The sequence below is a fragment of the Eublepharis macularius genome, chromosome 4 (genome assembly GCF_028583425.1).
Source record: "Eublepharis macularius isolate TG4126 chromosome 4, MPM_Emac_v1.0, whole genome shotgun sequence".
NCBI classification, from domain to species: Eukaryota; Metazoa; Chordata; class Lepidosauria; order Squamata; family Eublepharidae; genus Eublepharis; species Eublepharis macularius.
Window position 1 is genome coordinate 94,488,778 of NC_072793.1, and position 24,351 is coordinate 94,513,128.

Sequence of the window (24,351 nt, forward strand, 5' to 3'; positions counted from 1 at the left end):
AGATCTGAAAGAAATGAGGGGATTCACTCAAACTGAGGAATTGCTCAGAATGCCGCCTGCCCCAAATTCTAGAATCACCAAGCCAGAGTTTCTAGAACAGGACCAAGACTTCCCTTTAGAGAGCAGTTGTCTGCCTTAGGCAAACAGGAATGGTTTGTATGCATAATTGGAAAGAAGAAAGGCTAACTAGTTGAAAAATCACTTAGATCAGTGAATGGGGACAGGTCCATTCTTGGCCTGCCCATAACCCAGAGCTTGTTTCTAGATCAGCATCCTTTGAGACTAGAAGGCCTATCACCAGTAATGTATGTTTCATACTGAAATTTTCATGAGAAACAAACACTGGACTCGAGTCTCCCTTTGTGAGAAATGTCTACCACCCGTAGAAGCAGGGCTCATTGGGAGGGGGAACGTGCCGGAACAGCGTTCCTGGAGGTCACGTGGGTTTTGGCCCCGCCCATGTGACTCCTTTTCCTCCCCGCTGCCTCCCCTCCGAAGGAGAGTAAGGTGCTTTAAATTCATTCTGCTGCTTTTTCATTTGTGACTCGTGAGTGAGTGAGTGCAAGCCGGGCTACTGGGCCTGGATCTCCAAAGGAGGGTAAGCTGCTTTAAATTCATTCTGCTGCTTTGAATTCATTCGTGACTAGTGAGTGAGCGAGTGCATGCGTGCGTGCAAGCAGGGCTGCTGGGGCTGGCTCTCCAGAGGAGGGTAAGCTGCTTTGAGTTCATTCCGCTTTATTTTCAGGAAATACCTGGTGATTTTTGGGGAAAGCGGCTTGAGGGGTGGGTGTTACCTTCTGACACACTTCCAGTGATGTCAGGGGGTGTGGCATATGCTAATGAGTTATGCTAACGAGTTCCTGCAATTCTTTTTCTACGAAATGACCCCTGCGTAGAAGACACCTCCCATCTGTTACTCAAGGCAATAAAAACATTGTAAAATGTACCAGATGGGATGAAAACATGTTTTTATGATTAAAAAAACCTAGCTCATATGTTGAAATATATGGAAGGGATAAGCCAATGAGCCTACTCTTCCTTATTGCAAGAGTAGGAACAATAAACAAGACGGTCAGCTCTATTGAAAGTTGTATAGATCAGCTCAAATAAGTAGAAAGCAGCAGAGTAGATAAGGGTGCTTTTTAATATTTGTTTAAATTACAAGAATTGGTCCAGAACTAGGCATGGTCTGTTAAGGGACTGGAGCAGCTCAGGTTATTGCAATGTCCGTTTCACTTTGAAGGACCAATCCCCTGGGACTAGTCTATGCTCCTCTTTCTGCACTGATTGACTTCAGCAACCCCCATTCCCAGTGGAAGTGCCAGTAGCCCTTTGCTTTTATACAGTTTGACAGAGTACAAAATAGTCTCTGCCACCAGCTGCTCATTTCAGTATGTAGTAATGGGTGGGTACAAAGGGCATCTTGGTCACTACAGCTGGGCAGCTTTTCTTCCTCACTTCTACTGTGATGGATGTACTCAGTTTGCTGTGTTCACTCTCCACGTAGCCCATGGCAATGTTCTTCTGCAGGCAGGGTGAGGGACAGCCACTGGTAACCTCACCTTGTACAGGAAGGAAACACAGATTAATGAGAGGCATACAAGTAGGAGAATTTGCCACCCTTAATAGCCCTAGTTTTGCCCATTGGCAATGGCCTTCAGCTGTAGACTGAGTAGTTTGATAAGCTGTGAAGGGGATGCACCATCAAGCATCTGGTTTCTGTTCTTGGTATCCAGCAGAATTCTTCAAAAGTTATTTGCAGTAAGTAGGAACTGCCAGGATGTGCTGCAGTAAGAGTCTAATAGGAGCTACTTCTAAACAATGAAATAGGAAAGAATACCAGTGGTACTTCAAAGACAAAATTGATCCCAGTGTAACCTTTCCTAAGCTTGAAAGCCTAGTAGGGAGGTAAAGCTCACTGGGTGACCTTGGGCCTGTTGTACTTATTCATGCTGAAATAAATGTTATAGTCTTTAAGGTGCCACTGAACTTTCAAGTACTCTCACCCACAGTAACAGCGGAAGGGGGAATCATTTAGAATTGCTGTTCCACCTACCAATGATTTTGCCTTCTGGACCAAGGATTGACATGTGTTGACGGATAGGAGGCCCTGTGGAAACCATTCCTACACGTTTCCTCTTGGGCTTTTCTTTGATTTGGGACAAAATGATATGAGCACCAGGAAAATCCATAGTAATACGTCGGCGTTTACCTGGGAAGCAGTCAGAAGTATAAGAATTATGCTAACATTCAGATCATGGTCCAAATTAGCCTGCAATTGTGAGCAAATATTATGTAGCCTTCCACTCAGATTATTGGAGAACTCTATTACGTCTTCCTTCCCCTTGTTAATATATTGTTTTTGAGTATTCTATGCCCAGCATACCCTGGACCTTAGAAGTACCTATTTCCCTGGAAGGAAAACTAGGTTTTTCCCACATGGGCCATTAAGAAAAACCGGGGGCCATCTTAAATTTGCATATAAATTACAGATAGGTCCAGTAATAAACTTTTGTGAACGACTTTTTTTTAGAGGGGTAGTCTTACTGTTTGGGTTGTCTTCCTTTTGGGTAAATACAGTACTTGATTTGGGGTTGGGGGGGGGAAGCTTGATCAAATCCCGATTGACTGATATTAACTAGGAAGAGGTGGGGAATGGGAAGAGTCATAAATCCAGAGATTCAGCAAACACCTACCAAGAGTCCATATCAGACTGGCCTCCACAGGAGTTGTGCTCTCATCAATATCATTCCCATAGAGACAGAGCCCTGCCTCCAAGCGCAGGCTATCCCGAGCAGCAAGTCCTGCCAGCCACACAGTTTGATCCTTAAGCAGCAGCTCTGCTAGCTCCACAGCTCGACTTGCAGGGACAGAGATCTGGGGAGGGGAATGCATTTGTTTTTTGGTCAGTGGGCTTTTTAACCTCCCTTGCAGTTACTTAGTCACCTTGCACCCTCTTGACCATCCTGATGTTATGCCTGACTCCTCACCCCAGCCGGATGGTTTTGGTGTAGTCCCTTCTGTACTAATGCCTTACCCTCCCTGGCTTGAAATAACTGTTCATTTCTCAGGCCCCACTGCAATCTGACATCAGCAAACCTCATCCTTTCCCCTGTAATGTTCCCCTTTCCCCTTTTATACTTTGGGTGAGCTGACCATGTGGTACCTCTACGCCATCTTCGCCTGTGTAGCCACAGCGTGTGACCCTGCAGCCTTGCACTCCAAATACACCCATCACCGCACTGCTCATAAAGGGCAGCTTAGCCAGACTGTCTGATACCCCAGCCTGCAGCACACGGGCCATGGCAGGACCTGGTAGAGGAAGGAAGAGAAGTTGGAAGCAGAATAACAAGCTGAAAGCCCTGTAAGTTCTTTAGGTTCTCCCAAGACAAAGTCCCAATTCAATGATGGAAGAACTAAGTATTCAAGCTATAGAATATGTTTCAACCACATAATGAACATGATGCTTTTTTCACATGCTTTATTTCTTTATTTATGTCATCTTCTGAGCATGGAGCAGGGGTGACGGGGTGTGTGTGGGGGGAGGTAGTTGTGAATTTCCGGCATTGTGCGGAGGGTTGGACTAGATGATCCTGAGGTGCCTTCCAACTCTATGATTCACTTCTCTGAGCCCAAACATGTCTTGATTAGAAGCCAAGGGTAGGAGAGGGGGTGGAAGTGAGTACCAGCTTGTAATGTTTGATTTCAGGCCCAAGGTCAGTTCAGCTGATCATGAGCTGGCATTGAAGGACCTAAGTGAGTCTAACAAAGCAAAAGCAACAGGATGTTTTTAAGGGGAGCTTAGAAAATGCAACAGAATGAAAGGAGTAACAAAGCCAGCCTAGGAAAGGAAGCAGCAACATTGCTTTGTCCTGGGAAATGCAGAGCAATGGGCAGTGAAGCTGTTCAGTGCATTCTTTTACAAGGCAAGGGCTTGATATATGTGTTCCTCCAGTTTTCTGGTTAGCATGACAAGTTACAGAGGTGACAATTTACCTTGAAGAGCAAGCAAAGCATTGTCTGAAACCTCCAAATCCACATCACAACCAGTGGCTCTCATTTCTTTTGCCTTGTCCTGCAAGAAGAAACAGATGACTTGGAAGATCATGATGCACTAGGAACAGTCTCCCCTTGTCCATACCATCCTCCCTGTGATAGGATCCAACATCACCTGCAGAAAAGGGAATGATCAAGTCACCAAGAATAGTGGAAGTACCTACCTACCTGTCATCCGTTTTTTGTGTTGCCTCCTCCCTTGTGGTGATCATGGCTGGAAACATACCTGCATGAGGGCTAAATCTTTGTCCCTGCAGCCTGCATTGGAGACCACATAAAGGTGCTGCTCTGAGGTGCTGGTTGCAATCAAGTCATCTATGATGCCTCCTTTTTCATTCGTGAATAGAGACAGAGTGCCCTGGAAATAAAGCTGGACTCAGCCTGACTCCGATGACTGGTCTCTTAAGTTGATTGCAAAGGGTTAGCCATTCTAGTTTGTTACAGCAAAATAAACATCCAGAGGTATCTTAAAGACTAACAATGGGTAAAGGTAAAACTGAAATAAATACTAGTATTTAAGGTGCCACTGGACTTTTGGTCTCTTAACAGGCAAAAGAAGTCAGACTAAGTTATTTGGCTATAGGGTTGGGTAGAAAATCAACAATAAAGAATAATAAAGGATCAGAGAAAGGCAGTCATTGTCCTCCCTGTTCTGCTGCTGCATCCCTTGTGTTGATGATTGTGTGGAATATAACTGCAAGAATTGCAGGCACTTTATTAATCATGGACTGTTGCATCTCCTCACCCAATGCCTGTATTTTTTTTAAAAGATTTCTAAAATATTTTGTACTCCCCAGCTATATAAAGCCACCAATCTTACTATGTTTTATTAAGAGAAATGAAAAACAGCAAGGCTATTCTGCAATCTTTAACAATTTGCTTATGGCTACTGTGCTTAGACCTCTGTACCATCTATCCTGGAGACAGCTGTACTAGTACAGCCAACCCAGTAGCAAGACTGTTTTCCTCAACCCCTTATTTACCTCTTACATAGCTCCATGAACAGAGCTACCAGCATTTCTTTTGCTTTAAAGAGAAGATGTACAGAGGCTTGATTGGGAATGGGACCATAGCACAAAAAGAATGGCATTTAATCCATCCCTCATACAGTTTTCCTAAACTGGAGCTGCTATTTGCCCTGTTGGGGCATATATCATGTTTCCCCCAGTAGGGCAAGTAGTAAGTCCATGTGGCTATTTTAAGTCAGAAAAATAGTATAAAAGAGGAAGCTTAAATCTTCCTCCTCTCACCCCAGAGCCCCAATCTGAATTGGGTCCCTGTGTTCCTGTTGTTCAGAGAAAGTTAAGTGCTGGGGCCTCCGTTCAGAACTTCCAGCATCATGGCTGACTAGGCCATAAGAAGCCATAAAAAAATATAGTCAAGCAGGAATTTGAACCTGGGAGACCCCTATCCAATCCTGGGACGTTGTCTAATAGACCCCATCTGTGTCTACCCCACAAGCCTCCAAGATACCTGATTGGGCTTCAGCTCTGCAATGTCTCCAACTACCAGGCTTTCTAGGAACTTCACCCGGTCTCTTCCAAACACTTTAGTCTGTAAAAGATAATAAATTCATATTGTCTATTTGTTATGTAGTGCTCAGGACACAGGCTCCAGAGCCGGGCATAGCACCATTTCCCTGCCAGCAGCTGCATGGTTTGGTGCAGCTGGATTGAATAATGTGACCAGAACTGCCAATGACAAATATCGGGGTGGATCCCATGAAGGATTTCCACTGATGGAAAGGGAGTAACTTTTGCCTGTTCTTCCTGCTTGCTGCCCTCCTCTAATCCTCCGCTCCCCTCATACTGTCCCCAGGGGCCCCCATCTTCCAGGATCAGCATTGGGGGAGGGGCATTTTGAGCTGTAGCAGAAGTGAGAAGAAGATTGTCACACTACTGATAATCCCTTCCATCAGTAGAAATTATAGCTGGGTCCAAGCCACATTCTAGAGCTCTCTCAGACTAGAAGGCATCTTCAACACTGGCTAATGATACAAATATGAACCAACTTGCATTAATTGCCAAGGAATTCATGCAGCATCTCCTAGTGACAGGAAAATGTATCAACATAATAAATATTCAGAGTCACTTTAAAAGTCTTACTGACTAGGGGTGTGCACTTCAGGAATCTGATTTGGGTAAAATGCCCTAATTGGACCCGATTCGGAATGCTCCAGAATTTCTGAATAGGAGCCAGCATGCTGGACCTGATTTGGAAGTCCCAAAGCAAAGCTTCCTGAAGCATTTGTAATGCTTTGGAAAGCTTCGGGTCAAGGAGTTTAAATGCCCATTTCCCTGCCACTGCGCAGCAGCAGCGAAAGGGGCATTTAAACCCTTGAATCAGCTGCTCGTTGGGGGCTTCCCCAATGAGCAGCTGAGTGCCGGCACTGCTGTAGGGGCCAGGGAACTCCCCGTCCCCGTCTGTGGCGGCTGAATGGGGTGGCGGGATGCAGGCAAATGCCTGCGAGTCCCCGCTGGGCGCTCCCTTCAGCCGCCACAGACGGGGCCAGGGAACTCTCTCCAGCCCCATCCGCGGCAGCTGAATGGGGTGGCGGGGATGCAGGCAAATGCCTGAGAGTCCCCTCCAGGCGCAGGAGAAACAGCCCAGCGCTCACCCTCCTGGTGTGAGACAGGAGGAAATCCCCCTCCCTTTTGCACCAGGAAGGTCTGCGCTGCCAGGCTGCTTCTCCCTGATGTCAAAGAGACAGGGAGATTTTCCCTATCTCTTTGACACCAGGGGGAAACAGCCCAGTGTGCTCGCCCTCCCAGTGAGAGGTGGGGGGAATCTCCCCTCATTCTCAGCACTAGGAAAGTCAAGTCACTGCCAGGCTTCTGCCGGGTGGAGCAGCTGTGTAGCGCCTGCCCTTTATCAGCTGGCAGGCGGCAGGGGGAAATCCCCCCCACCGCCTGCCAGCTGATAGTTTAAAGGGATCTTTAAAGGGCCAGGTAAGTGGGCTGGAGGGGAGGGGGGTAAGTGCGGGATTTGGGCCAGCCCCCTGAATCATTTTGGAATGCTCCGAATATTTAGGGAGCATTCCGAAGTGATTCAAATACCCGAATCCAAAACGGCTTGCTGCTTCGGGTTTTGGGGATTTCCTAACGTTTTTCCTGCTTCAGGTAAACCCAAAGCAGGAAATCCAAATATTTTCGGTGTGCACATCCCTAGTTACTACACTAAATCATAAGACTCTAGCACTGTCTTAAAAGATCACAGATTTATCCTTCTGAGTTTCCATGAAAAGCAGAAAAAGTGTTACAAATGTCTGACACAATGCAACAATGCTTGGCTGTCTTTATTAAATGCCTGCTTCTGCATGCGTGTATCACACCAGAGAGCTTATGCTTCCAACCCTAAGCTAAAAGCTCCAGTTGGCATCCACCATCACTTCTCTAGCTCTGCAAATCCTTGGAAATCGGCTCAACCCTCTCACATTGATCTGCCCCTATAATTCTTTTAAAGCGTTTATGCAAAACTAGTTTTTTATAAACAGTTCCACATAGTGGGAAAGGGGGAGAGATCATAAGGATCACCACATTTTGAAAGGTATTTGCATGGCTGAAAATATGTGGTAAACATGTCCTGGGGAGCTACAATTAGTCAAAGTTCCCTGGCACATTTTACCACATTTACTAATATCTAGTGTTACAGAAAAGGCATGCTAGATTCTGGTGGAAATGCAGACAGCCATGTTCCCTCAGACCTTACCTGCAGCATGTGAGACACATCAAAGAGTGAGCAGTGCTGACGTGTGTGAAGGTGTGACTCCAAGTGGCTGTGTGTGTACTGCACAGGTAGGCTCCAGCCTGCAAAGGCCACCATCTTCCCACCATAGTGCTGGTGAAAATCATAGAGGGGTGTTTTCGTCAGGCTGTCCTATAGAGAGAGGAAATTAGCACAATGGTCAGCAATCCAGATGACCAGAGTCCAGCAAACTAGTCACCACAACCGCTTTTAACCCTGACCCATCTCAGTCCTGTCCCAGAAACACACACAAAAAATCTATCCCCTCTCCAACCTACAACTAGGCTGACCTCTCTCTAGGCAGCTCTGAGTGCCTCCCAGAGGCTTGCAATGCAACCTTTGTTATATTAGCAGTACCCTCAATCATGTCTGCTGACAGTCCCAGAGAGTTCACACAGTCACGAAGGAAATTTTGTGCTAACCAGTTCACCAGCCCTTGAGAAAGATAATCCCCAGGAAAAAGTAGTGTTAGAAAGAAGTTGCCCCCAGAAGACACTGTAGGGCTAGAAAGAGCAGGACACAAGTAGCGTCTGCCCACCAACAGGTTTCTTGGTACTCCTTTCTGGTCCCAATTGCTTTGGGGCGTGATCTTGACATGTAGGCTTCATTCAGGCTTCCATTCTACCAACATGCATGACTAAAGTGTAATACCCTAATACTCAGAATGAGGTGCCGGACTTGCGTACTGTAAGTAAGGCATGATCTTCAGCATACAGTAAATGAGTGCATAATGGAGAGAGGACGTTGTGGGGACTTATCCAATGGGCATCCTCTCCCAGGAGCCCTCTAGCCCCACAAACACACACCCTTCCCTCCTTCCCCCTTCAGCCCTGGAACAGGCAAGGGCCTGACTGGTTGCCACCACTCTGGTCTGGGAGTTCTAGTAGAGAGGCTCAGAGTACCCCCCCCACACACACACAAACACACTTCCTTCACCCTTCCAAGCAGCATCATCTACTGGTGAAATAGTGGGGAACATTTTTTAAAATCACCTGTACACTTGCAGCTTCAAGAGAGAAAATCCAGTGGTCTACCATCTCATCTCACATAAGACATGGAATAAGTGTTTGCCCACAGATGCACCCCTGTCCTCAGAAAGAAGCCAGAAGAAGTTCTAACCTCTTGGCATTAGAATATTAGAAATGGGAGGTAGGGTCCCCACATCTGAATACTTGATATGTTTCTTAATGAGATATACCAAGGGCCAAACTTGGCATGTTTTATTATAAAGAACACTTTCAGGACAAGGGGTAACTCCTGCCTGCCTGAGCTCCTCTGACCTTTGTAATGAGCTTTGTTTGCTTAGTGCTTTATCACAAGTCCAACGTCAAGAGGAACCAGACCACTTGCCCTTTGTACCCTCGCACAGGTATGCAAGTCTCCTCCGTGTCACTTTCTCACCCACTTCAGATCTTCCCTACATTTTTATGGTTGAAAGTTATGACTATCTCCTGATAAATCCCATTCTTCATAGCAGTAGTTAATGACAACTGTCTGTACTTTTAAACTTTTTAAGTACAGACAGCAGTACAGACAGTATTGCAGCACCATTCTTGGAAAGACTTAGTGGCATTTGAAAGAACAGGCAATGTGAGTCTATCCCTGTGCTCATCCCCAATGTTCTTGGACAACAGTTAGTAATGGGGAAAACGTGATTTTCCAGTCACTGATTAATAGGGACAGTTTGGGAGTTTCTATTGCAAACTACCAGCAGTCCTGCCTAGCTGAGACCATATTTGGAAGGCTTTGTCTCTTTACTCAGTCCCTTAACACTTTATTCATTTCTTCAGTTGCAACCCTGTAAGCACTTTGTTCATCCATGCTAAAGAGTCTGCACCATTGAGCAAAACATTTCTTAATCAAACCTCTTAGGCCGATAGGAAAGCGTGTGTCTCCCCCCCCCCCCCCCATATTACAGTGAACATACATTACAGTGAACACGTTACACCTGCTTGTAAGAGAGACAGCCAAGACATATCTACTTTACAAATGAAACTAGTGACCAGTACCTGGATAAATGTGGGGTTTAAATCACACATTCTGTTGTACATGTATTAAATGTAACAGGAGAATTACTCAACACACGCTTAAAGAAGGATCATACAAGTTCACTGTAACTTGCGTACAGGGCTAGGAAGGGGAGGGATTGCCGATTCTCAGGGTCAGCAGAGTTTCCATCTTTAGTGGGAGACTCCTTGGTCAAACATCTAATTCTTGTTTCCAAAGACATTAGCATTCTCACGGAGATCTCGAGAACCTCGCACAAGATAGCAGTCAGTTTTTTGAGAAGATGGGAAAAGCCCTGACCCCGACCCCTGTCCTGCATATGCCTGGGCCAGTTCCAGTTTTTCAGTATGAAAGCAAAGCTTTCTTGCCCAGTGGCTCCTTCCCATTTTTAATAGCTCAGCACTGAAACTGGACTTTCTAAACAGGGTCCATGACTAAACCCTGGTTCGCCCAAACTCCGATTCAGCCTTGGCCTAAATCACGTTTAAAATGTATGGATTTATGGCCCCTTCGAAGTATTCTCAGCCGACATTCCCCTCCTGCACAAAGCGCTGACCGCTTCACGCGTTGATGTACTGGACTGAGAAAGGAACCGCCCCCTACTGCTGCTCTAAGAGTGCAGCCCTCGGCATGTTTGCTCAGGAATCTCAGGTCATTCGGCGAGGCTTACACTCGGGCACGTGTTTTCAGGATCGCTGCCTAACTCGCCTCTTTGCCACAGAAGCCACAGTGGCCCTACCCGCCCCCCCCCTCCGAAGGGGGTTCCCGCTCACCTGCCCAGCAGCGTAGCCCCGCTTCCCACATACCGCCGACTCGGCGAAACCCAGACGCGGAGACGCAAGCCGCACCGCAGCCCCGACCCGCAGCATTTTCCCAGCCACCGAGTGGCCCTACGACATGGCTGGACAGCTCTTTATTAGCCCTCCCACCCGGACGCTGCCCTGCGCCCAGTTTCCTGGAGGCGTCTGGGAACTGTAGTCCCAGCCCCGCGTCTGGTCAAAGGGCTCTCAAGTTCTTTGCGAACGGCGTCCATGTAGTTCAAAAGAGTAGCCTCACAACTGTTGCAAGCTTCATCGAGTCGGGTACGAACCAGCGGAATTCAGGCCATCCTCATCAGCGCTGAGGTCAGGTAAGCAATCCCATGCCAGTCGGTAGCATTCAGATAGATTCAAATACGTTGTCATGCAAAGACACTTTGATGCTGCCTGCCTTCCAGACTACTGCTCCATCTAGCCCACTATTGTGACTGGCAGATGGCGGCTCATTCTCAGCCTTCCTGAGATCCTTTTAACAGGACCGAGCACCCAACCCTCTGCATGCATAACTTGAGCTCTGCAACTGAGCTGTGACATCATTGGTTTCAGAGGCTAAGTAGGGTAAACAACCTCCAGGTGGAGTCTGGAGACCTCCTGCAATTACAACCAATCTCCAGGCTAGAAAGATCAGTTACCCTGGAAAAAAAAAGGATGCTTTGGAGAATGCACTCTGTGGCATCTTACTCACTGAGGCCTCTCCCATCCCTGCCCCCCCAGTGCCACCCACAAATCGCCAGGAATTTCCCAACCCAGAGTTGGCAACCCTAGACCAGGGTTAGGGCAGTCGACTGTAGAGATCATTTATATCATACATATATTATTTATACTCTACATAGCCCAGCTTGCTACACAAATCCTTCAAAATGGTTTACAAAATAGAAAAATACAAAGAATTAAAATTAAAACTAACAATCAAACCATAGTTTTGTATAGTTATGTCACTGATTTTCTATTTGCTAGCATTGTTTAAAACAAATAGCAGGATAATAAAGTCATTAAAACAGTGGCAAGACCAGATAGAAGGATCTTGAATGTTAAACTCTGGTATGTGTTAATAGATATGAAACTGGATGAAGATGCCCAATTCCAGAGTCTAAGGACTTCCATAGAAAGGCCCTTTTCTGTGGTAGAATAGAAGCCCACTTCACTTCCATGTTCCATATACATGAAGGGTCTTAGATGAAGATCTTAACTGCTGAGCAGATCCAAAAGGTGTAAGATGAACATGGAGGAACCCTAATAGCGGACTATTTAGAATGTTAAAGGCTCATTTTAATAGTGTTTGGAAACCTGATTAAGACTGGGTTGATAGTCTTGTTGAACTACCAGCTAATCCCTATTTTCTGTTACTGAAGTATATAGAAGGGAGGTAGAGCCCCCTCTCCTGAAAGCTCCCAGGTCCCAATTACATTAAGGGAACATGAAATCTTCATGCTTCATTGCTATCTTGAGACTGGTAGCAACGACCACTAGCTTAGAACTCCGCCCTTACTTTAAAAACTCAAGTGTCTTTCTCTATACTTCTTTCACAAGGACGCTCAAGTAAAGGGAGACACAATGATAGCCAGGAGTTATAGTTTAAAAGCCAAAGGCTCTGTCAATTTCTCCTGTCCACAGGAGGGTAGTTTGAAAAGACAGAGCCAATTGCTACTCAAAGGGGTTGTTAATTGCATCTAATTAATAAACTCTCTGAGGAGCAGCTCTGCCTGCTGTCTTTTTAAGGTACCCTCCTGTGGAGAGGGGGAATTGACAGAGGCTTCCATTCTGTCTTTTTAAACTACAAGTCCCAGCTACCATTTTGTCTCCCTTCACTAAAGAGTAAGAAGTATCATGCAGAGAGACTCACAGTTCCTTCTTTGCAGTATTGGATTCCTAAACACAGCTCCCAGTTCCCTATTCAGTACAATCTTGCAGGTGTAAAGAGGATACTATGAAGATGCCAGTGGACAAGTATTACATTGTACACAAGATCTGGCAGCCTGACAGCAACTGTGTCAGAGCTACAGTATAGAACAGAGGCTTTGTGTTGTCACCTGGCTTGTAATATTCAGCATTACCAAGTATAATTCATTATCATTAAGTCTTGGCCAATAAAAATTACATTATATGACAAAATTAAGCAAATTTACATATACCTGCTCATCAGACCCACCCTTCTCCACATTTATTTTTATTTATCTAGAATTTTTATATGCTGCTTACCTACCAGAATATAATCAAGCAAGGCAAATGGTTAGGTAAAGGATTGATGATATTGAACGACAATCTGACTTACAAGGCACTCCTGCTTTTATAGCTCCTCCTAGTAACATATTTCTGCACCTGCTTCTTATTTATCCATTCTGGAGGTAAATAATCTCAGGAGAGCGCTTACTTTGGCCAGATGTTCTGCCCTACCCTCTGCTGTACTGGATGGCAGATTTAACAAGATTCCTTGGAATGAGAGGCTATGTCCTTGCATACTTGGGGAGGTTGAAACCCAGGAACATGTTTTCCTGAGATGCCCTTTCTATAAGGAAGCACGTATGAGATTTATTATTCCCTTTCTGGAAGGTATCTCAGAACATTCGGATAAGAACAAATTAGAGAAACTGCTGTCAAACTCAGATTTTACTGCATTACACCAGATAGCGAAATTTTGTGCTCTGGTCGTTAAAGCCCATTAGAGTGTAGGCCTCCATCTTGGTTGCTTGCTTAGAACTATGCTGACTTCCTGGTCTTTACAAATTTTGATAGATGTTAGGGAATTATGTTTTTAAATTGTATATACTTATATGCTTCATGTTTTAAATGGCTGTAAAATGTGCACTTAAATTTTATGGTAAATGTACTGGCTAAGTTCTGTAATAAAGAATACTAAAAAAGAATACTACCAGAATATAGGACCCAAAGTCGCTTACAAATGTTAATCAATCTCAAAACAGTAAAATGATTCAAAATAAAAGTACATCAAGATCGCCACTACTTATGTTACTATTATTACAAAAGTCCAACCTACTCCAATATGCTCCTGACAGTAAAGGGTCCAACAGATGGCCAACGCTCTGTTTTGCTCCATTAAAACTAGATTTCTTATTCAGTGCCACTAAGTTTGGGAGATTTCACCAGGCATTACCCATATCCTCTTTCCATTTGTTTCAATCTTTCTGAGCCTTAAGGGATAGAAATGTGCATTTTTTTTAAAAGATGAAAGATTCCACAACTGCTAAAATATGTTGAAAAGTCAATTTTCACACATATGCTTGATAGCAGAATAACCACCACCCTGCTCATTACAGTACAACTGTGAGTATTCAAAAAGTTTAAGGTATTGAGAGTGAGCCACTCCCTGAAGCAACTGAAACACTTGCATTAGCAAGACTGCAAGATTTGGGTCTAGTAGTGCCTTAAAGACCAACTAGATTTCTAGCATACTGTGGCCAAATGCCAGCATGGTATAGCTGTGTTGTACTATCATGCTAGGATCTGGGAAAGTGCTCATAGTGTGCTTGGTTGGAAAATTGACCTAACCATTCCTTGACTATACGTCATAAACACTGAAACAATTTCCATATATCATGAAGACAAGCCTTTCTTATATTCCATATTCAGTTTCAAGCTGCTGCTTAAAAACTAACATAAAAAAAACTGGAGAGATTCCATCTTAATAAACCTTTTACATCGGAAGAATCTTCATAAAATCAATAAGTAAATAATGGAGTATCTACTGAAACATCAGTTTGGAAAACAACAGCACTTTGTAGGGAGTACGGCTAATTTGATCAATAGTCCCAGAGGACACCAACAAATTAGAGAACTTTGAAATATTTACTTTTCACATAATAAGGAACTGTGAAATAACAAAGACAGCAGCGCTAGAAGCAAAGCTTTGAATCAAGAATTATGAAGGGCACAAATTCTTATGTGGACTATTACAACACATCATCTGGATCAGAAAAAAAATATCTGATTTTGTATGGAAGAGGCAAAAACCAGAAGCACAGTAGACAGGATCACTGGAAGAGATATCCGTGCTCTTCTTGATTCTTGTGTAGTTGTTCCCCAAATTGGGGCATTTACTTCCAAACCCCTTCCTATTGAGAAAGGTCTGTTTCTTCCCCTTTAAATCCCCCTTACTTGCATTTAATTACCACTCTGAATCAAGAACCTGATAATGCATTAGTGATCCTATTCCCACTGGATAAGCAGCACATGTAGAAGCATGCCCCTGATGTGTGGCCTGGAAGCCCATGACAGATTTTTGTAAGTCAACCTAAATGAGACTCTATTAATGGCACAGGCAGAATGACTGTTTTGTAGAGTGCTTACTCCCCACCCACCCAACACAATACACGGTGTTCAAGCCATTTGAACTAGATCAGCTTTTACTGAGATTTGGTACAGCAATCTTGGTTCACTGCAATGAGATAAAAGACCATTAGGACTTTCTCCAGCTATAAATAAGTAACATAAATAGTCCATAATAAATAGGAAGAAAATTAGCTACAGGTACAGGAAACATTATAAGCCTGCTCCTAAGGACAGCCATCAAATATCCGCACATCCAATACCAACAATTCATATCATTCTACAGCCTCCTCTATCTGATGGCTGGAAGCAACCCCTGCCCACAAGGAAGACATATGTTTAGGAGGCATGTGGCTTTAGGCCACTCAGCTACATCCATATCGCGTAATGTGCCCCAAAGATGAGGCACTCAACATATGCTTTACAACGGTCATCTCAGTCATAACAGCCTTTTCAGAGTGTAATTTCAAACTCACTTTGCAGATGGGGAATTAAGACAGAAAGAAATTTCCTCAAAGGCAGCCAAGTGTATTCTTTGTACACCACAATGAGGTCTTTTACTTGTTCTCTCAAGTGCTCTACACTCAGCTCCTGACAGCAATAACTGGCAATTACAGCTACAGCTATGCAACAGGAAACTGAAGAGCAGGGGTGGAAACTAGGAAGAAAATGTTTAGGAATGCATAGGTGACAGCAAGTAAGGAGTGGCACATCTACATTTTCTGTAAGGCAACCCCACTGCAAAACTGAGCTCACATTTTCTTGTATGATGCAAACTTTATAGCCTGAGGTCTCTATCATGGTGCTTGCTGAAAATGGTGCATGGCTACAGCTTCATGATGCACAGCAAACTACTTCCTTCTGAACATCATGTTCCCTGCCTTGTAGGCACAACCCGCTCCAGCTCAAGGGAGGTGTCAAGGATAGTCCTGCATAGTCTTCCGAGGGAGCTATTCACATTCCTCCAGAGAGGTAAAGGGCCTGGCTAAGAGGAGGCCTCCTGAAAACTTATCCATGCACCCTTCTACTTTCTCACTCGGGCATCAAAAACCCTACATAGCTTCTTGTGAGGTGGCCACAGCAAAGGAATCTGTAACTGAACTCTGCATTCACTGAAATTCCAAAACTTGCAGTAGGGATCAAAGCACCCTTAAGACACCTAGTTCCAAACATCTCAGGCTACCCTCTTCCCACAGAGATAGATTCTTAATGGAAAAAAAATCCCCACTTTGTTCTCAACAGGAAACATGCAGCAGAGAACAGAACTTGGCAAAGAAGGGAAAGGAGATAAACCCTCCTAAGTGAGGCACCTGCAGTTGGGGGAAAAGTTGGGGGAACCCAACCCTCCAGGCTCCAGTGCAAACTGCAAGGTTATGAGATTGTTTTCCACGTAGGTCAAGCGTGATGGGTGGGGGAAGGGACAGAACCCAATCTAAAGAAAGGTCCAGAAAGGCCACCTCATTACAGCAGGAAGGAGAAAGGCCAGGACAAGGACACGAAGGCAGTAGATATAGTCCACTTCTTCCAGCCTCAACTCCATTCAATAAGGAAGGGGTGCTATCTAGTGAGTCCAGCTCTTAAAAGCCTTGTCAGCCTCCAGCCCAGCTCATGTGTAAGAAAGTAGGTTAAGATCATAGCAGCCATCCACCTGAAACAGAAGCACACAGTTATTTTTTAGCAAAAACACAGCAAGCTGAGAACAGGGTTATCCCCTCCCCCACCCTCTGGACACGGGCTCAGTTCAGATGCCAAGGCAAACCATGATTTGCCATTATGTGAATTAATCCAAGGTCATCCTTGGGCTCACACGCTCCCCCTCTGTGCAGCAAGCAAATGAATTATTTCTACTTTTGCCACAAAACAGTTTGCAATTACATCTGAACTGAACCTATCCCCCTAGTAGACACGGAGTGGGGTAATGAATGTAGTCCTGGGCCAAGAAGAGCTTCATTCCAATTTCAAGCCAGCCATGAAGTTTGACCATGAGTCAATTGCTTTCTTTCGGCTTAATCTACTTGGTAGTTGAAAATAGGAAGAGGTCATGCAAGCCATCTCAAGCTCCTTGGAAGAAAGAATGCAAGTACAATAAAGCTTTTTTTAAAAGTCAAACCAGCTGGAGATTTCCTTCATCTAGGATGCTCCTCCATCGCAGCATCTGGCCACTCGCGGCTGAAAACAGGGTGACAGACTGGCCTAAGCTAGAGGGGTTCTTCTTGTAGAGAGGCCCTGCGAGCAGCTATTTCTCTCTAGGCATACAGCTAAATGGAGTCATGAGTTGGAGGAGGCACCCCTTTTAACCACATTTTGTATTTGGATTCTGACCAGAGCGCAATGAAAGGACCCCTGCCACCAAGCATTAAGTAGAAGCGAGAGAAAACTAACATCAAAACGTCCGATCCGTGCTGCTGGCTGGTCTGCTTGGAGCATTTCTGTTAGAACCCACATTTGCTGTACTTCAGAAGATGCTTTGTGGGCATCAGGGAGTCCCTGAAAGCAAAGCAAAGTTATTCAGATCACAAGCTTCTCTCCCGGTTTTGTTGATCCAACACCACATCCACCTGGAAGCTATTCTCCACCAGGAGCTGAACATGCACCAACACCAGCAAAGTAGCAGCTCAGGAATCTTGCTTCCAATTAGCTGTACACAGAAACTTATTCTCACTCATTTTCTCTCCCTACTGTTCTTGTGCTGGCTGAAAGAGAGGGCAGAGCAAACCAATCTGCCACTGCATCTCCATCCCACGCCACAGTTATATGCCCAGCAGCCCTTCCAAAACAAGTTGAAGCAAGAGATATTAAAAGGAACATTTGATCGCTCAGAGTGCAACTAGATGCTTCACAGGTGATGTGAGTATGGCACGTCTGGTAGAGGCACAGTTGATGGCATCAGGGTTCACCCAGGCTTGCAGATAGAACAAAGCTGAGAAAAGGAGTGAATTTCAGTGGGATGAAATTGAATACCACTCATCCAAAACTAGGATCAGCATGAAATCTGCTGGCTGCCCCAATTTCCTATCAGTAATCCCCAATGGTAGGAAGGGACCCAAGTTCCCAAAAAAATGGTGGTATAGCCTCCTGGGGCAGGCCCTGGCCTCAGGGACAGTACTCACATCATGCAGGCTGGCTGGCTGCTCCTGAGATGGGCAAGAAAGCCAGGCCGGAAAGCCTTTCTGTGGGCTCTAGAAGAGAGAACAGCCTCAGATCCAGGTTGCACTTGAATCCTCGTGACTACACAAACACACACACAGCCCAACATGCTAAGTCACCTCCCCCAATTTAGTATTTCACTTTCTTTCTCAGAACAGGTTACCTATAGAAGGGCAATAGATGGAGGGGGATCTCTATAAATATTTGCCTCAACAGTTTGTGAGGAGGTATCAAATTCATTCCTAACTATACATTTCAGAAAGAAGCCAGTACCTCACATGATTCACTGGTGAGAGATCTGTAGGGATGGAGTGGGAGAAAGGGGATCAGCTTCAGGAAAGGGCAGTTGCATCTCACAAAAAGCTCAAAGGAATATTCAGGCCAAGCAGCTGAATAAGTAATGCTCAAGCATCAGTAATAACTTGACCACTGCAATGTTGTGATTATAGTGTCAGACTAGGATCTGGGAGACCCAGGTCTGAATCCCCACTCTGCCATGGAAGCTTGCTGGGTGACCTTGGGCCAGACACACACTCAGCCTAACCTCCCTCACAGGGTGCTCTAAAGATAAAATGGAGGAGGGGAGAATGGTGTAAACTGCTTTGGATCCCCACTGGAGAAGAAGTAAGTAAGTAAAGCAACAAACAAACCAGGCTCTGGGCCTCCTTTTGAAGAAGGTTTCACCTGATCCTGTAACTCTATGAGCTATCATAAACTTCAACAAGGATGAGAATAATGGCTACATAAAGGAAAGGTGCTTTGACAAAGGGCCTGGCATGCACCTTTTGACCCCCAGGAAAGAGCTGTAACTCCTCAATGCTGAAATGCAGCCACACTGGAGAAGGCTGACGTAGGATCAGACGTATGGCAGCTACCCGGTCCATATCACAAAGCATCTAACAAAACAAGAGAGGCAAGAAGTTAATGCAATTACAGGAGGAAGTAGAAGGTAATAAGGCTGAAGTACTCATTGATTAAAGGAAGTGGAAATGTACAGAAGTTATTACTATACAACTATGCAATGGGGTGCACTGATCAAATTTGGCTGGAGCTAGTACAGTTCACTGGGATATGCTGAGCACACAATTACTGGAGTCTTTGGGTCAATAAATTATGGGTGCAGGGCTAGAATTGTCATCCACAACCCCAGAGACTAGCATTACCTACCACTCACAGTACTACTAAGAAAAAAATCAGGATACAAACAGAATGAAATGATTTCAAGTAAGCAATATCATCAAGAGTTCTAAAGATAAAGGTGAAGTCAGCATCTTATTGTGGTTCAGAAAAACAGAATCATTCAATACATAGACCTTGGAGATCTGGTCAAATGTTGGCTTAGCCATGGACTTTCTGGGTAGACTCTGGCAAATTTATTTATTTAAATACCTTGCCTTTCTCCTAACACTGTCAGGACCCAGGGCAAGTAACGACAAATACTATAGAAAATTCTTTTAAAAGACGTCAATTCACAGATAGATCAGAGATGACATGTATAACCTTAAAGCTGCCCCATAAACACTCTTAAATAGCTGTTTTACAAACTTGCTGGGAGGTGCCAAGGGCAAGGACCTGCCTTACCACTTCTGGAAAGCTATTCCACAAGAGCAAGCAGCAACAGGAAAGGGCCAAGCCATAACACACCATATTCTTGAGAGAGAGAGAGGGCACTGATAACAGACCCTGTTGCGAGGAGCACAGTTGCCACAAAAACTCCTATCAGGGAGTGACAGACTTTCAGGAATCATATTGCCAGCTCTTCATCTCAGTTTGCCCATTTCCTTAATGACCTACCTAAAAAAGGTTGTTGCAAGGATGGAAACAGATCCCTTGCACACTGACAGTACTATATAAATGAATATTAACTGCAAAATAGTGCACATTCTTTTCACCTATCATAATTGTTAGACTGGCTCAGTAATATCAAGCCAAGATAGTGAGAGGTATCAAAGTTCACTGAAACATCAAAAGTACAAAATGGAGTTTTGCTATGATCCCCATCATTAATAATTTGCTTTTTCTGAAAGTGTCAAGCTGTTAGAAGTGCTTATGTGCCCCAGACCTTAGCTTTCTGCATTTCCCTAGAGAATGGACTCACATTGGCTAGAACAGCATCATTAATTACTTGAGCTGAAAGGTGCACTGTAGGCAGTTAGAATGGAGATCTACAAGATTCACTGAGTGATATTTATGCCATACAGTAGAAACAATAAGCACACTGTGTACAGCCCAGGCTGCAATATTAGGTTGGAAACATTTTGCACTATAGTAAGGAGGATCAAATATCAGCATAGGTGCAATACCAACAGAAGCTTAAATCCTGACCTGATGCCTAGAAACAGAGAAGTAATCCTGTGAGCCTTCCTCTGTGTGAGGGTTAGGCATCAAGCAATAGTTTCTCAGGCAGGTAATCCACTTTGAAGGATTTTCATCTCCACTATCTGTAGTACTTTGGCGCAGTACTCGTAGACTCAAAAAAGCTGTGTAATAGTTCTTGAATGCAATTTCCTGCAGCTGAAACAAAGAATAGAAATTGAACACCCAGAGAGTAGCCGTGTTGGTCTGTAGTAGAAAAGCAAGGTTCAAGTCCAGTAGTACCTTGAAATCCAACTAGATTTCAAGGATATGAGCTTGATAAAGGGAGCTCTAACCCTTGACAGCTCATATCCTGGAAATCTAGTTGGTCTTTAAGGTGCTACTGGACCAAAACCTTGAACATTCAGATACAGCAATTTATGGAGGCCTTTCCCATTCCATCCTCTGCAATGTAATGGGAGCAGTGAACACCAGGGATTCAAGACACAAGACCTCAGATCCAAGTCAGAACCACCTCAGAACTGGTTACAGCTGAGAAGATTTTTGGCTCTAAAGGGGTTCCCTGTGTTAAAAAGGGGAAGTTACTACGTTACAGTAACGAACAGGACAGAGCCAGTAACCAAACTACCTTCTGGTCAGTATTTTGAAGATAGAGAAAATTGAAGCTAATACATTTGTGGTTAAACTAGCCAAGGTGACTAGAAGGGTATTTGGCATAAATGTCTGGAAAATTGGGGGATAACTTGTGAAGTATTTTTAGAAAACTACTGATTCAAGCAACATTAAAAGACAATCTGGAAAAAGATGGAACAAGGGTAATTAGGGATTCCTAAATCTTGCTAAAGCCTTTTCTTCACTTGTGCATATGTAAATACACTTGCCTTAGACAAAATCTGTCCAAAACATACACAGAAGAAACTGTTGCAAAGGGAAGGTGTAACTGAACTTTTGATATCTCCTTTGAAAGCAATTTTATTTATTTATGCCATTTACAGTCTGCCTTTCTCACTGAGACTCAAGGCAGATTACAGAGTGTGAGATTAGTGCAATCAATATTAGGAACATTTCTATAAACAATGCCATAGAGTAAACAGATTCAAGTTCACAAAGACATAACATTAGTAGGAAACCAATATAACACAGTGGTGAGGTCTATGGTTCCTAACTCATTAGCAGATCATCTGAGATCCCCTCCCTACAATTCAGTTCTCCCATCTGAGTAAAAAGCCTGAGCAGAAAGCCAGGACAGTGGGGGCTTTCCTGACTTCCTCGGGCAAGCCATTCCACAAGGTGGGGGCCACCATAGAGAAACCTCATCGCTGTCGATTTTGCCAATGTGCAGGGAGGTACCTGCAGAAGACCTTGTTCAGAAGAGTGACGTTGCCATGGAGGAGCATAGGGAGGGATGCACTTCTCTTTAAAAGTTGACTATCTAGCCAATGGCAGTTCAGAGCAATCCAGGAAAGTACAGAAATATACCATCTCAAGAAACCAAGTTTATTTCTATATTTTCAATCTACAACAGGGGCAGAGTTAAGCACTATCATAGGTGCTAAGCTTCTTCTGTATCATCCCTGAGAAGACTAGGTTCCGGCTCTCTGCCTCTGAAGTGACCAGATGCCACCATGTACCTTCAGTTGGTATCTTTAATTCCCATGAGCAAAGTAATATGACATGTTTTGTATACTTTTCCTAAATTAGTTGCTGATTGCTAGTGTAGAATGCTGTAGTGCTTAATGAAATGGTTTGATTCATAAACCCAACCTTGTATGCATGTGTGTGTTGGTTTTGCTCTTCTTAGAATTCTAAAAAAAACACCCCTACCACATCACAGCCTACTCAGTAGAGTGCAACAGCAGTATATTACGCACTGTTTGGGACCAGCATACTTGAAGGACTGGCAGTGATGGAGAGTGCTGTCAAGTCATAGCTGACTTATGGTGACCCTGACCCCCCGGTGGGGTTTTCTTGGTAAGAGACTAACATAGGTGGTTTGCCATTGCCCACCTCTGGAGCCCTGGTCTTCATTGGCAGTCTCCCATCCAATTACTAACCGAGGCCGACCCTGCTTAGCTTTCGAGATCAGGCTTGTCTGGGCTATCCAGATCAGGACACCTGAAGAACTATCTATTCCTATATGAACCTGCCCATCCACTCTGATCATCTTCTGAGGCCCTGCTTTAGGTGTCCTTGCCTCCTGAGGCTAGATGAATGGCAATCCAAGAGAGGGTCTTCTTAGCTGTGGTGCCAAAATTATGGAACTCCCCTTGTAGGGATATTTGTCTGTTTCCTTCTGTCACATTAATATGTTGCCTTGTAGCTGTCCAAAGAACCCTGACACCTTCAAGGGACATAATTTAATGGAATGATGTCAAAAGAGTGTAGATGCTAACGAACAAGAAGAGATACAAATCAAAGGTGGCCAGCTCTACAAGAGAACTTAGTGATGTTTCATTTTAACAGTTGTGTAAAGTGTACAGATGGAACCATCCTACACCAAATTTACCATACAATTTTTAATTACCACCATTGCCTTTTAAGGCTCAGGCAACATGGTAATGCTATCTGTCCTTTACTAGCATAGCCTGCAGCGCACACTGTTCCTCTAGCTAAAAGATAATAGGCCCTTCATCTCCATATTGTTACATATTCTTTTACTTTCAGTCAGAGCTATGGCATTGTAGGAGAGCGCTGCAATCAGTACTGCCTCCAGCCTGACCAGCTGCTTTGTATATCTAGCAAATTAGGCAGTCTGTTTTGGAAGATGTCAAGGAAAGCCTAGATCTTGTCTAACCTATGACAAATGGTATTCATTTAAATATATTAATCTTGGGTTCACTAATGCCAGATTCCAAGCTATTTAGTGAATAATGATGATATGAAAAAAAACCCTAACATCTTTATAATGCTTTCCCCCTACAGTTGAATTCCTACATGCATATTATGTCTAACTACAGATCTGTATTAAAGAAGGGGGCAAAACGGGAGAAGCCAGTGGATAATGAGATTTGAGAACAAAATACCTAGATCAACTTCTTACAGTGCAATCCTAAGAAGAGTTACACCCTTCTAAATCCATTAAAGTCAATAGGCTTAAGAAGGGTGTAACTTTGGTTAGGATTAGACATCAGGTGCAGGATTAATATAGCTAACAACAGTTAGATCATAGGTCTATAATTACACCACTTTGCTTGATCATTTTTTAAACTCACATCAATAGTCTGAGAGTGCGGAAGCATAACATCAATCACTGCAACACCTGGCCGGCCTAGCTCAGTTCTCACATCACCCACTTGCAGCACGACTGGGCTCTTGATGGTGCATGGTGCAGGCTCATGAGCCATGGTCCCCATACTGGAAAAAAGCCACATACTCAGTTTAGTGGCACATTACAATCACATACCAGAGAAAATTCTACCCTACTAAATAGCATAATCCTTATATATACTTGCAAGAAGACTCCCCCCACCACGAGCTTTACAGACCAACCTGTAATTCAGTGGCTCTCTGTGCAGCCTATGGAAGCTTAGGCTCCAATAACCAAGCACCTGCAGGCCTACGCATCCTTACTAAAGCATAAACTTCACTGAAGCCAGTGGAGCACACTCCCCGGCAAACATGCACAGAAACGAACTCTCGAGACACTAGAGAACGTGTGAGCAATTTAGAAATGATGCCCCTCGCCCTCCATCACTACTATACTATACCCGCTGGCAAAGGAAAGCGTCTTGCTGCTGCTCCTAAGGGGAGGAGCGGAAAGCCAGCAGCAGCTCCACCCCGAGCGACTGGTGATCCCGGCACTTGACTCACCTGCAGCCTCCCCGCTCCTCCTCCTGCTTCACCTACGGACCCCCCTCCCCTCAGTTACCATCCCGCGCCACCCGCCGCTTCTACAAGAAAAGCAGCATCGCGTGGCATAAAGACAGCCTCTAACGAACTAATCTTTCCCAAGGGAAAGCCTTTGTTGCTAGGGGCAGCG

The 24,351-nt window shown here is 44.4% G+C and overlaps 2 protein-coding genes across 4 annotated transcripts; both read right to left on the minus strand.

Annotated features, from left to right (window-relative positions):
• Nucleotides 1-1,125: 1,125 nt before the first annotated feature.
• Nucleotides 1,126-11,101, minus strand: AMT (aminomethyltransferase). 3 transcript variants are annotated; one of them, XM_054978132.1, is made up of 9 exons: nt 10,898-11,101; nt 7,765-7,932; nt 5,530-5,610; nt 4,283-4,414; nt 3,997-4,075; nt 3,167-3,312; nt 2,697-2,877; nt 2,057-2,212; nt 1,126-1,562 (listed from the first exon to the last, which is right to left on the minus strand). In XM_054978132.1, exons 2-9 carry the CDS (start codon nt 7,876-7,878, stop codon nt 1,384-1,386), a joined length of 1,068 nt encoding a protein of 355 aa, XP_054834107.1. In that variant the 5' UTR covers nt 7,879-7,932; nt 10,898-11,101; the 3' UTR covers nt 1,126-1,383. The 3 variants fall into 3 exon arrangements, with proteins under 3 accessions (XP_054834107.1, XP_054834106.1, XP_054834105.1); XM_054978131.1 differs by lacking the exon at nt 10,898-11,101 and adding an exon at nt 10,614-10,744; XM_054978130.1 differs by lacking the exon at nt 10,898-11,101 and adding an exon at nt 10,581-10,742.
• A 3,660-nt stretch (nt 11,102-14,761) lies between these two features.
• On the minus strand, nt 14,762-24,326 carry NICN1 (nicolin 1, tubulin polyglutamylase complex subunit). The gene is made up of 7 exons (XM_054978140.1): nt 24,183-24,326; nt 23,585-23,726; nt 20,382-20,570; nt 18,839-18,952; nt 18,020-18,088; nt 17,292-17,396; nt 14,762-16,557 (listed from the first exon to the last, which is right to left on the minus strand). The coding sequence occupies exons 2-7, from the start codon at nt 23,723-23,725 to the stop codon at nt 16,516-16,518; spliced, it is 660 nt and encodes a 219-aa protein (XP_054834115.1). The 5' UTR covers nt 23,726; nt 24,183-24,326; the 3' UTR covers nt 14,762-16,515.
• Between the last annotated feature and the right edge of the window lie 25 nt (nt 24,327-24,351).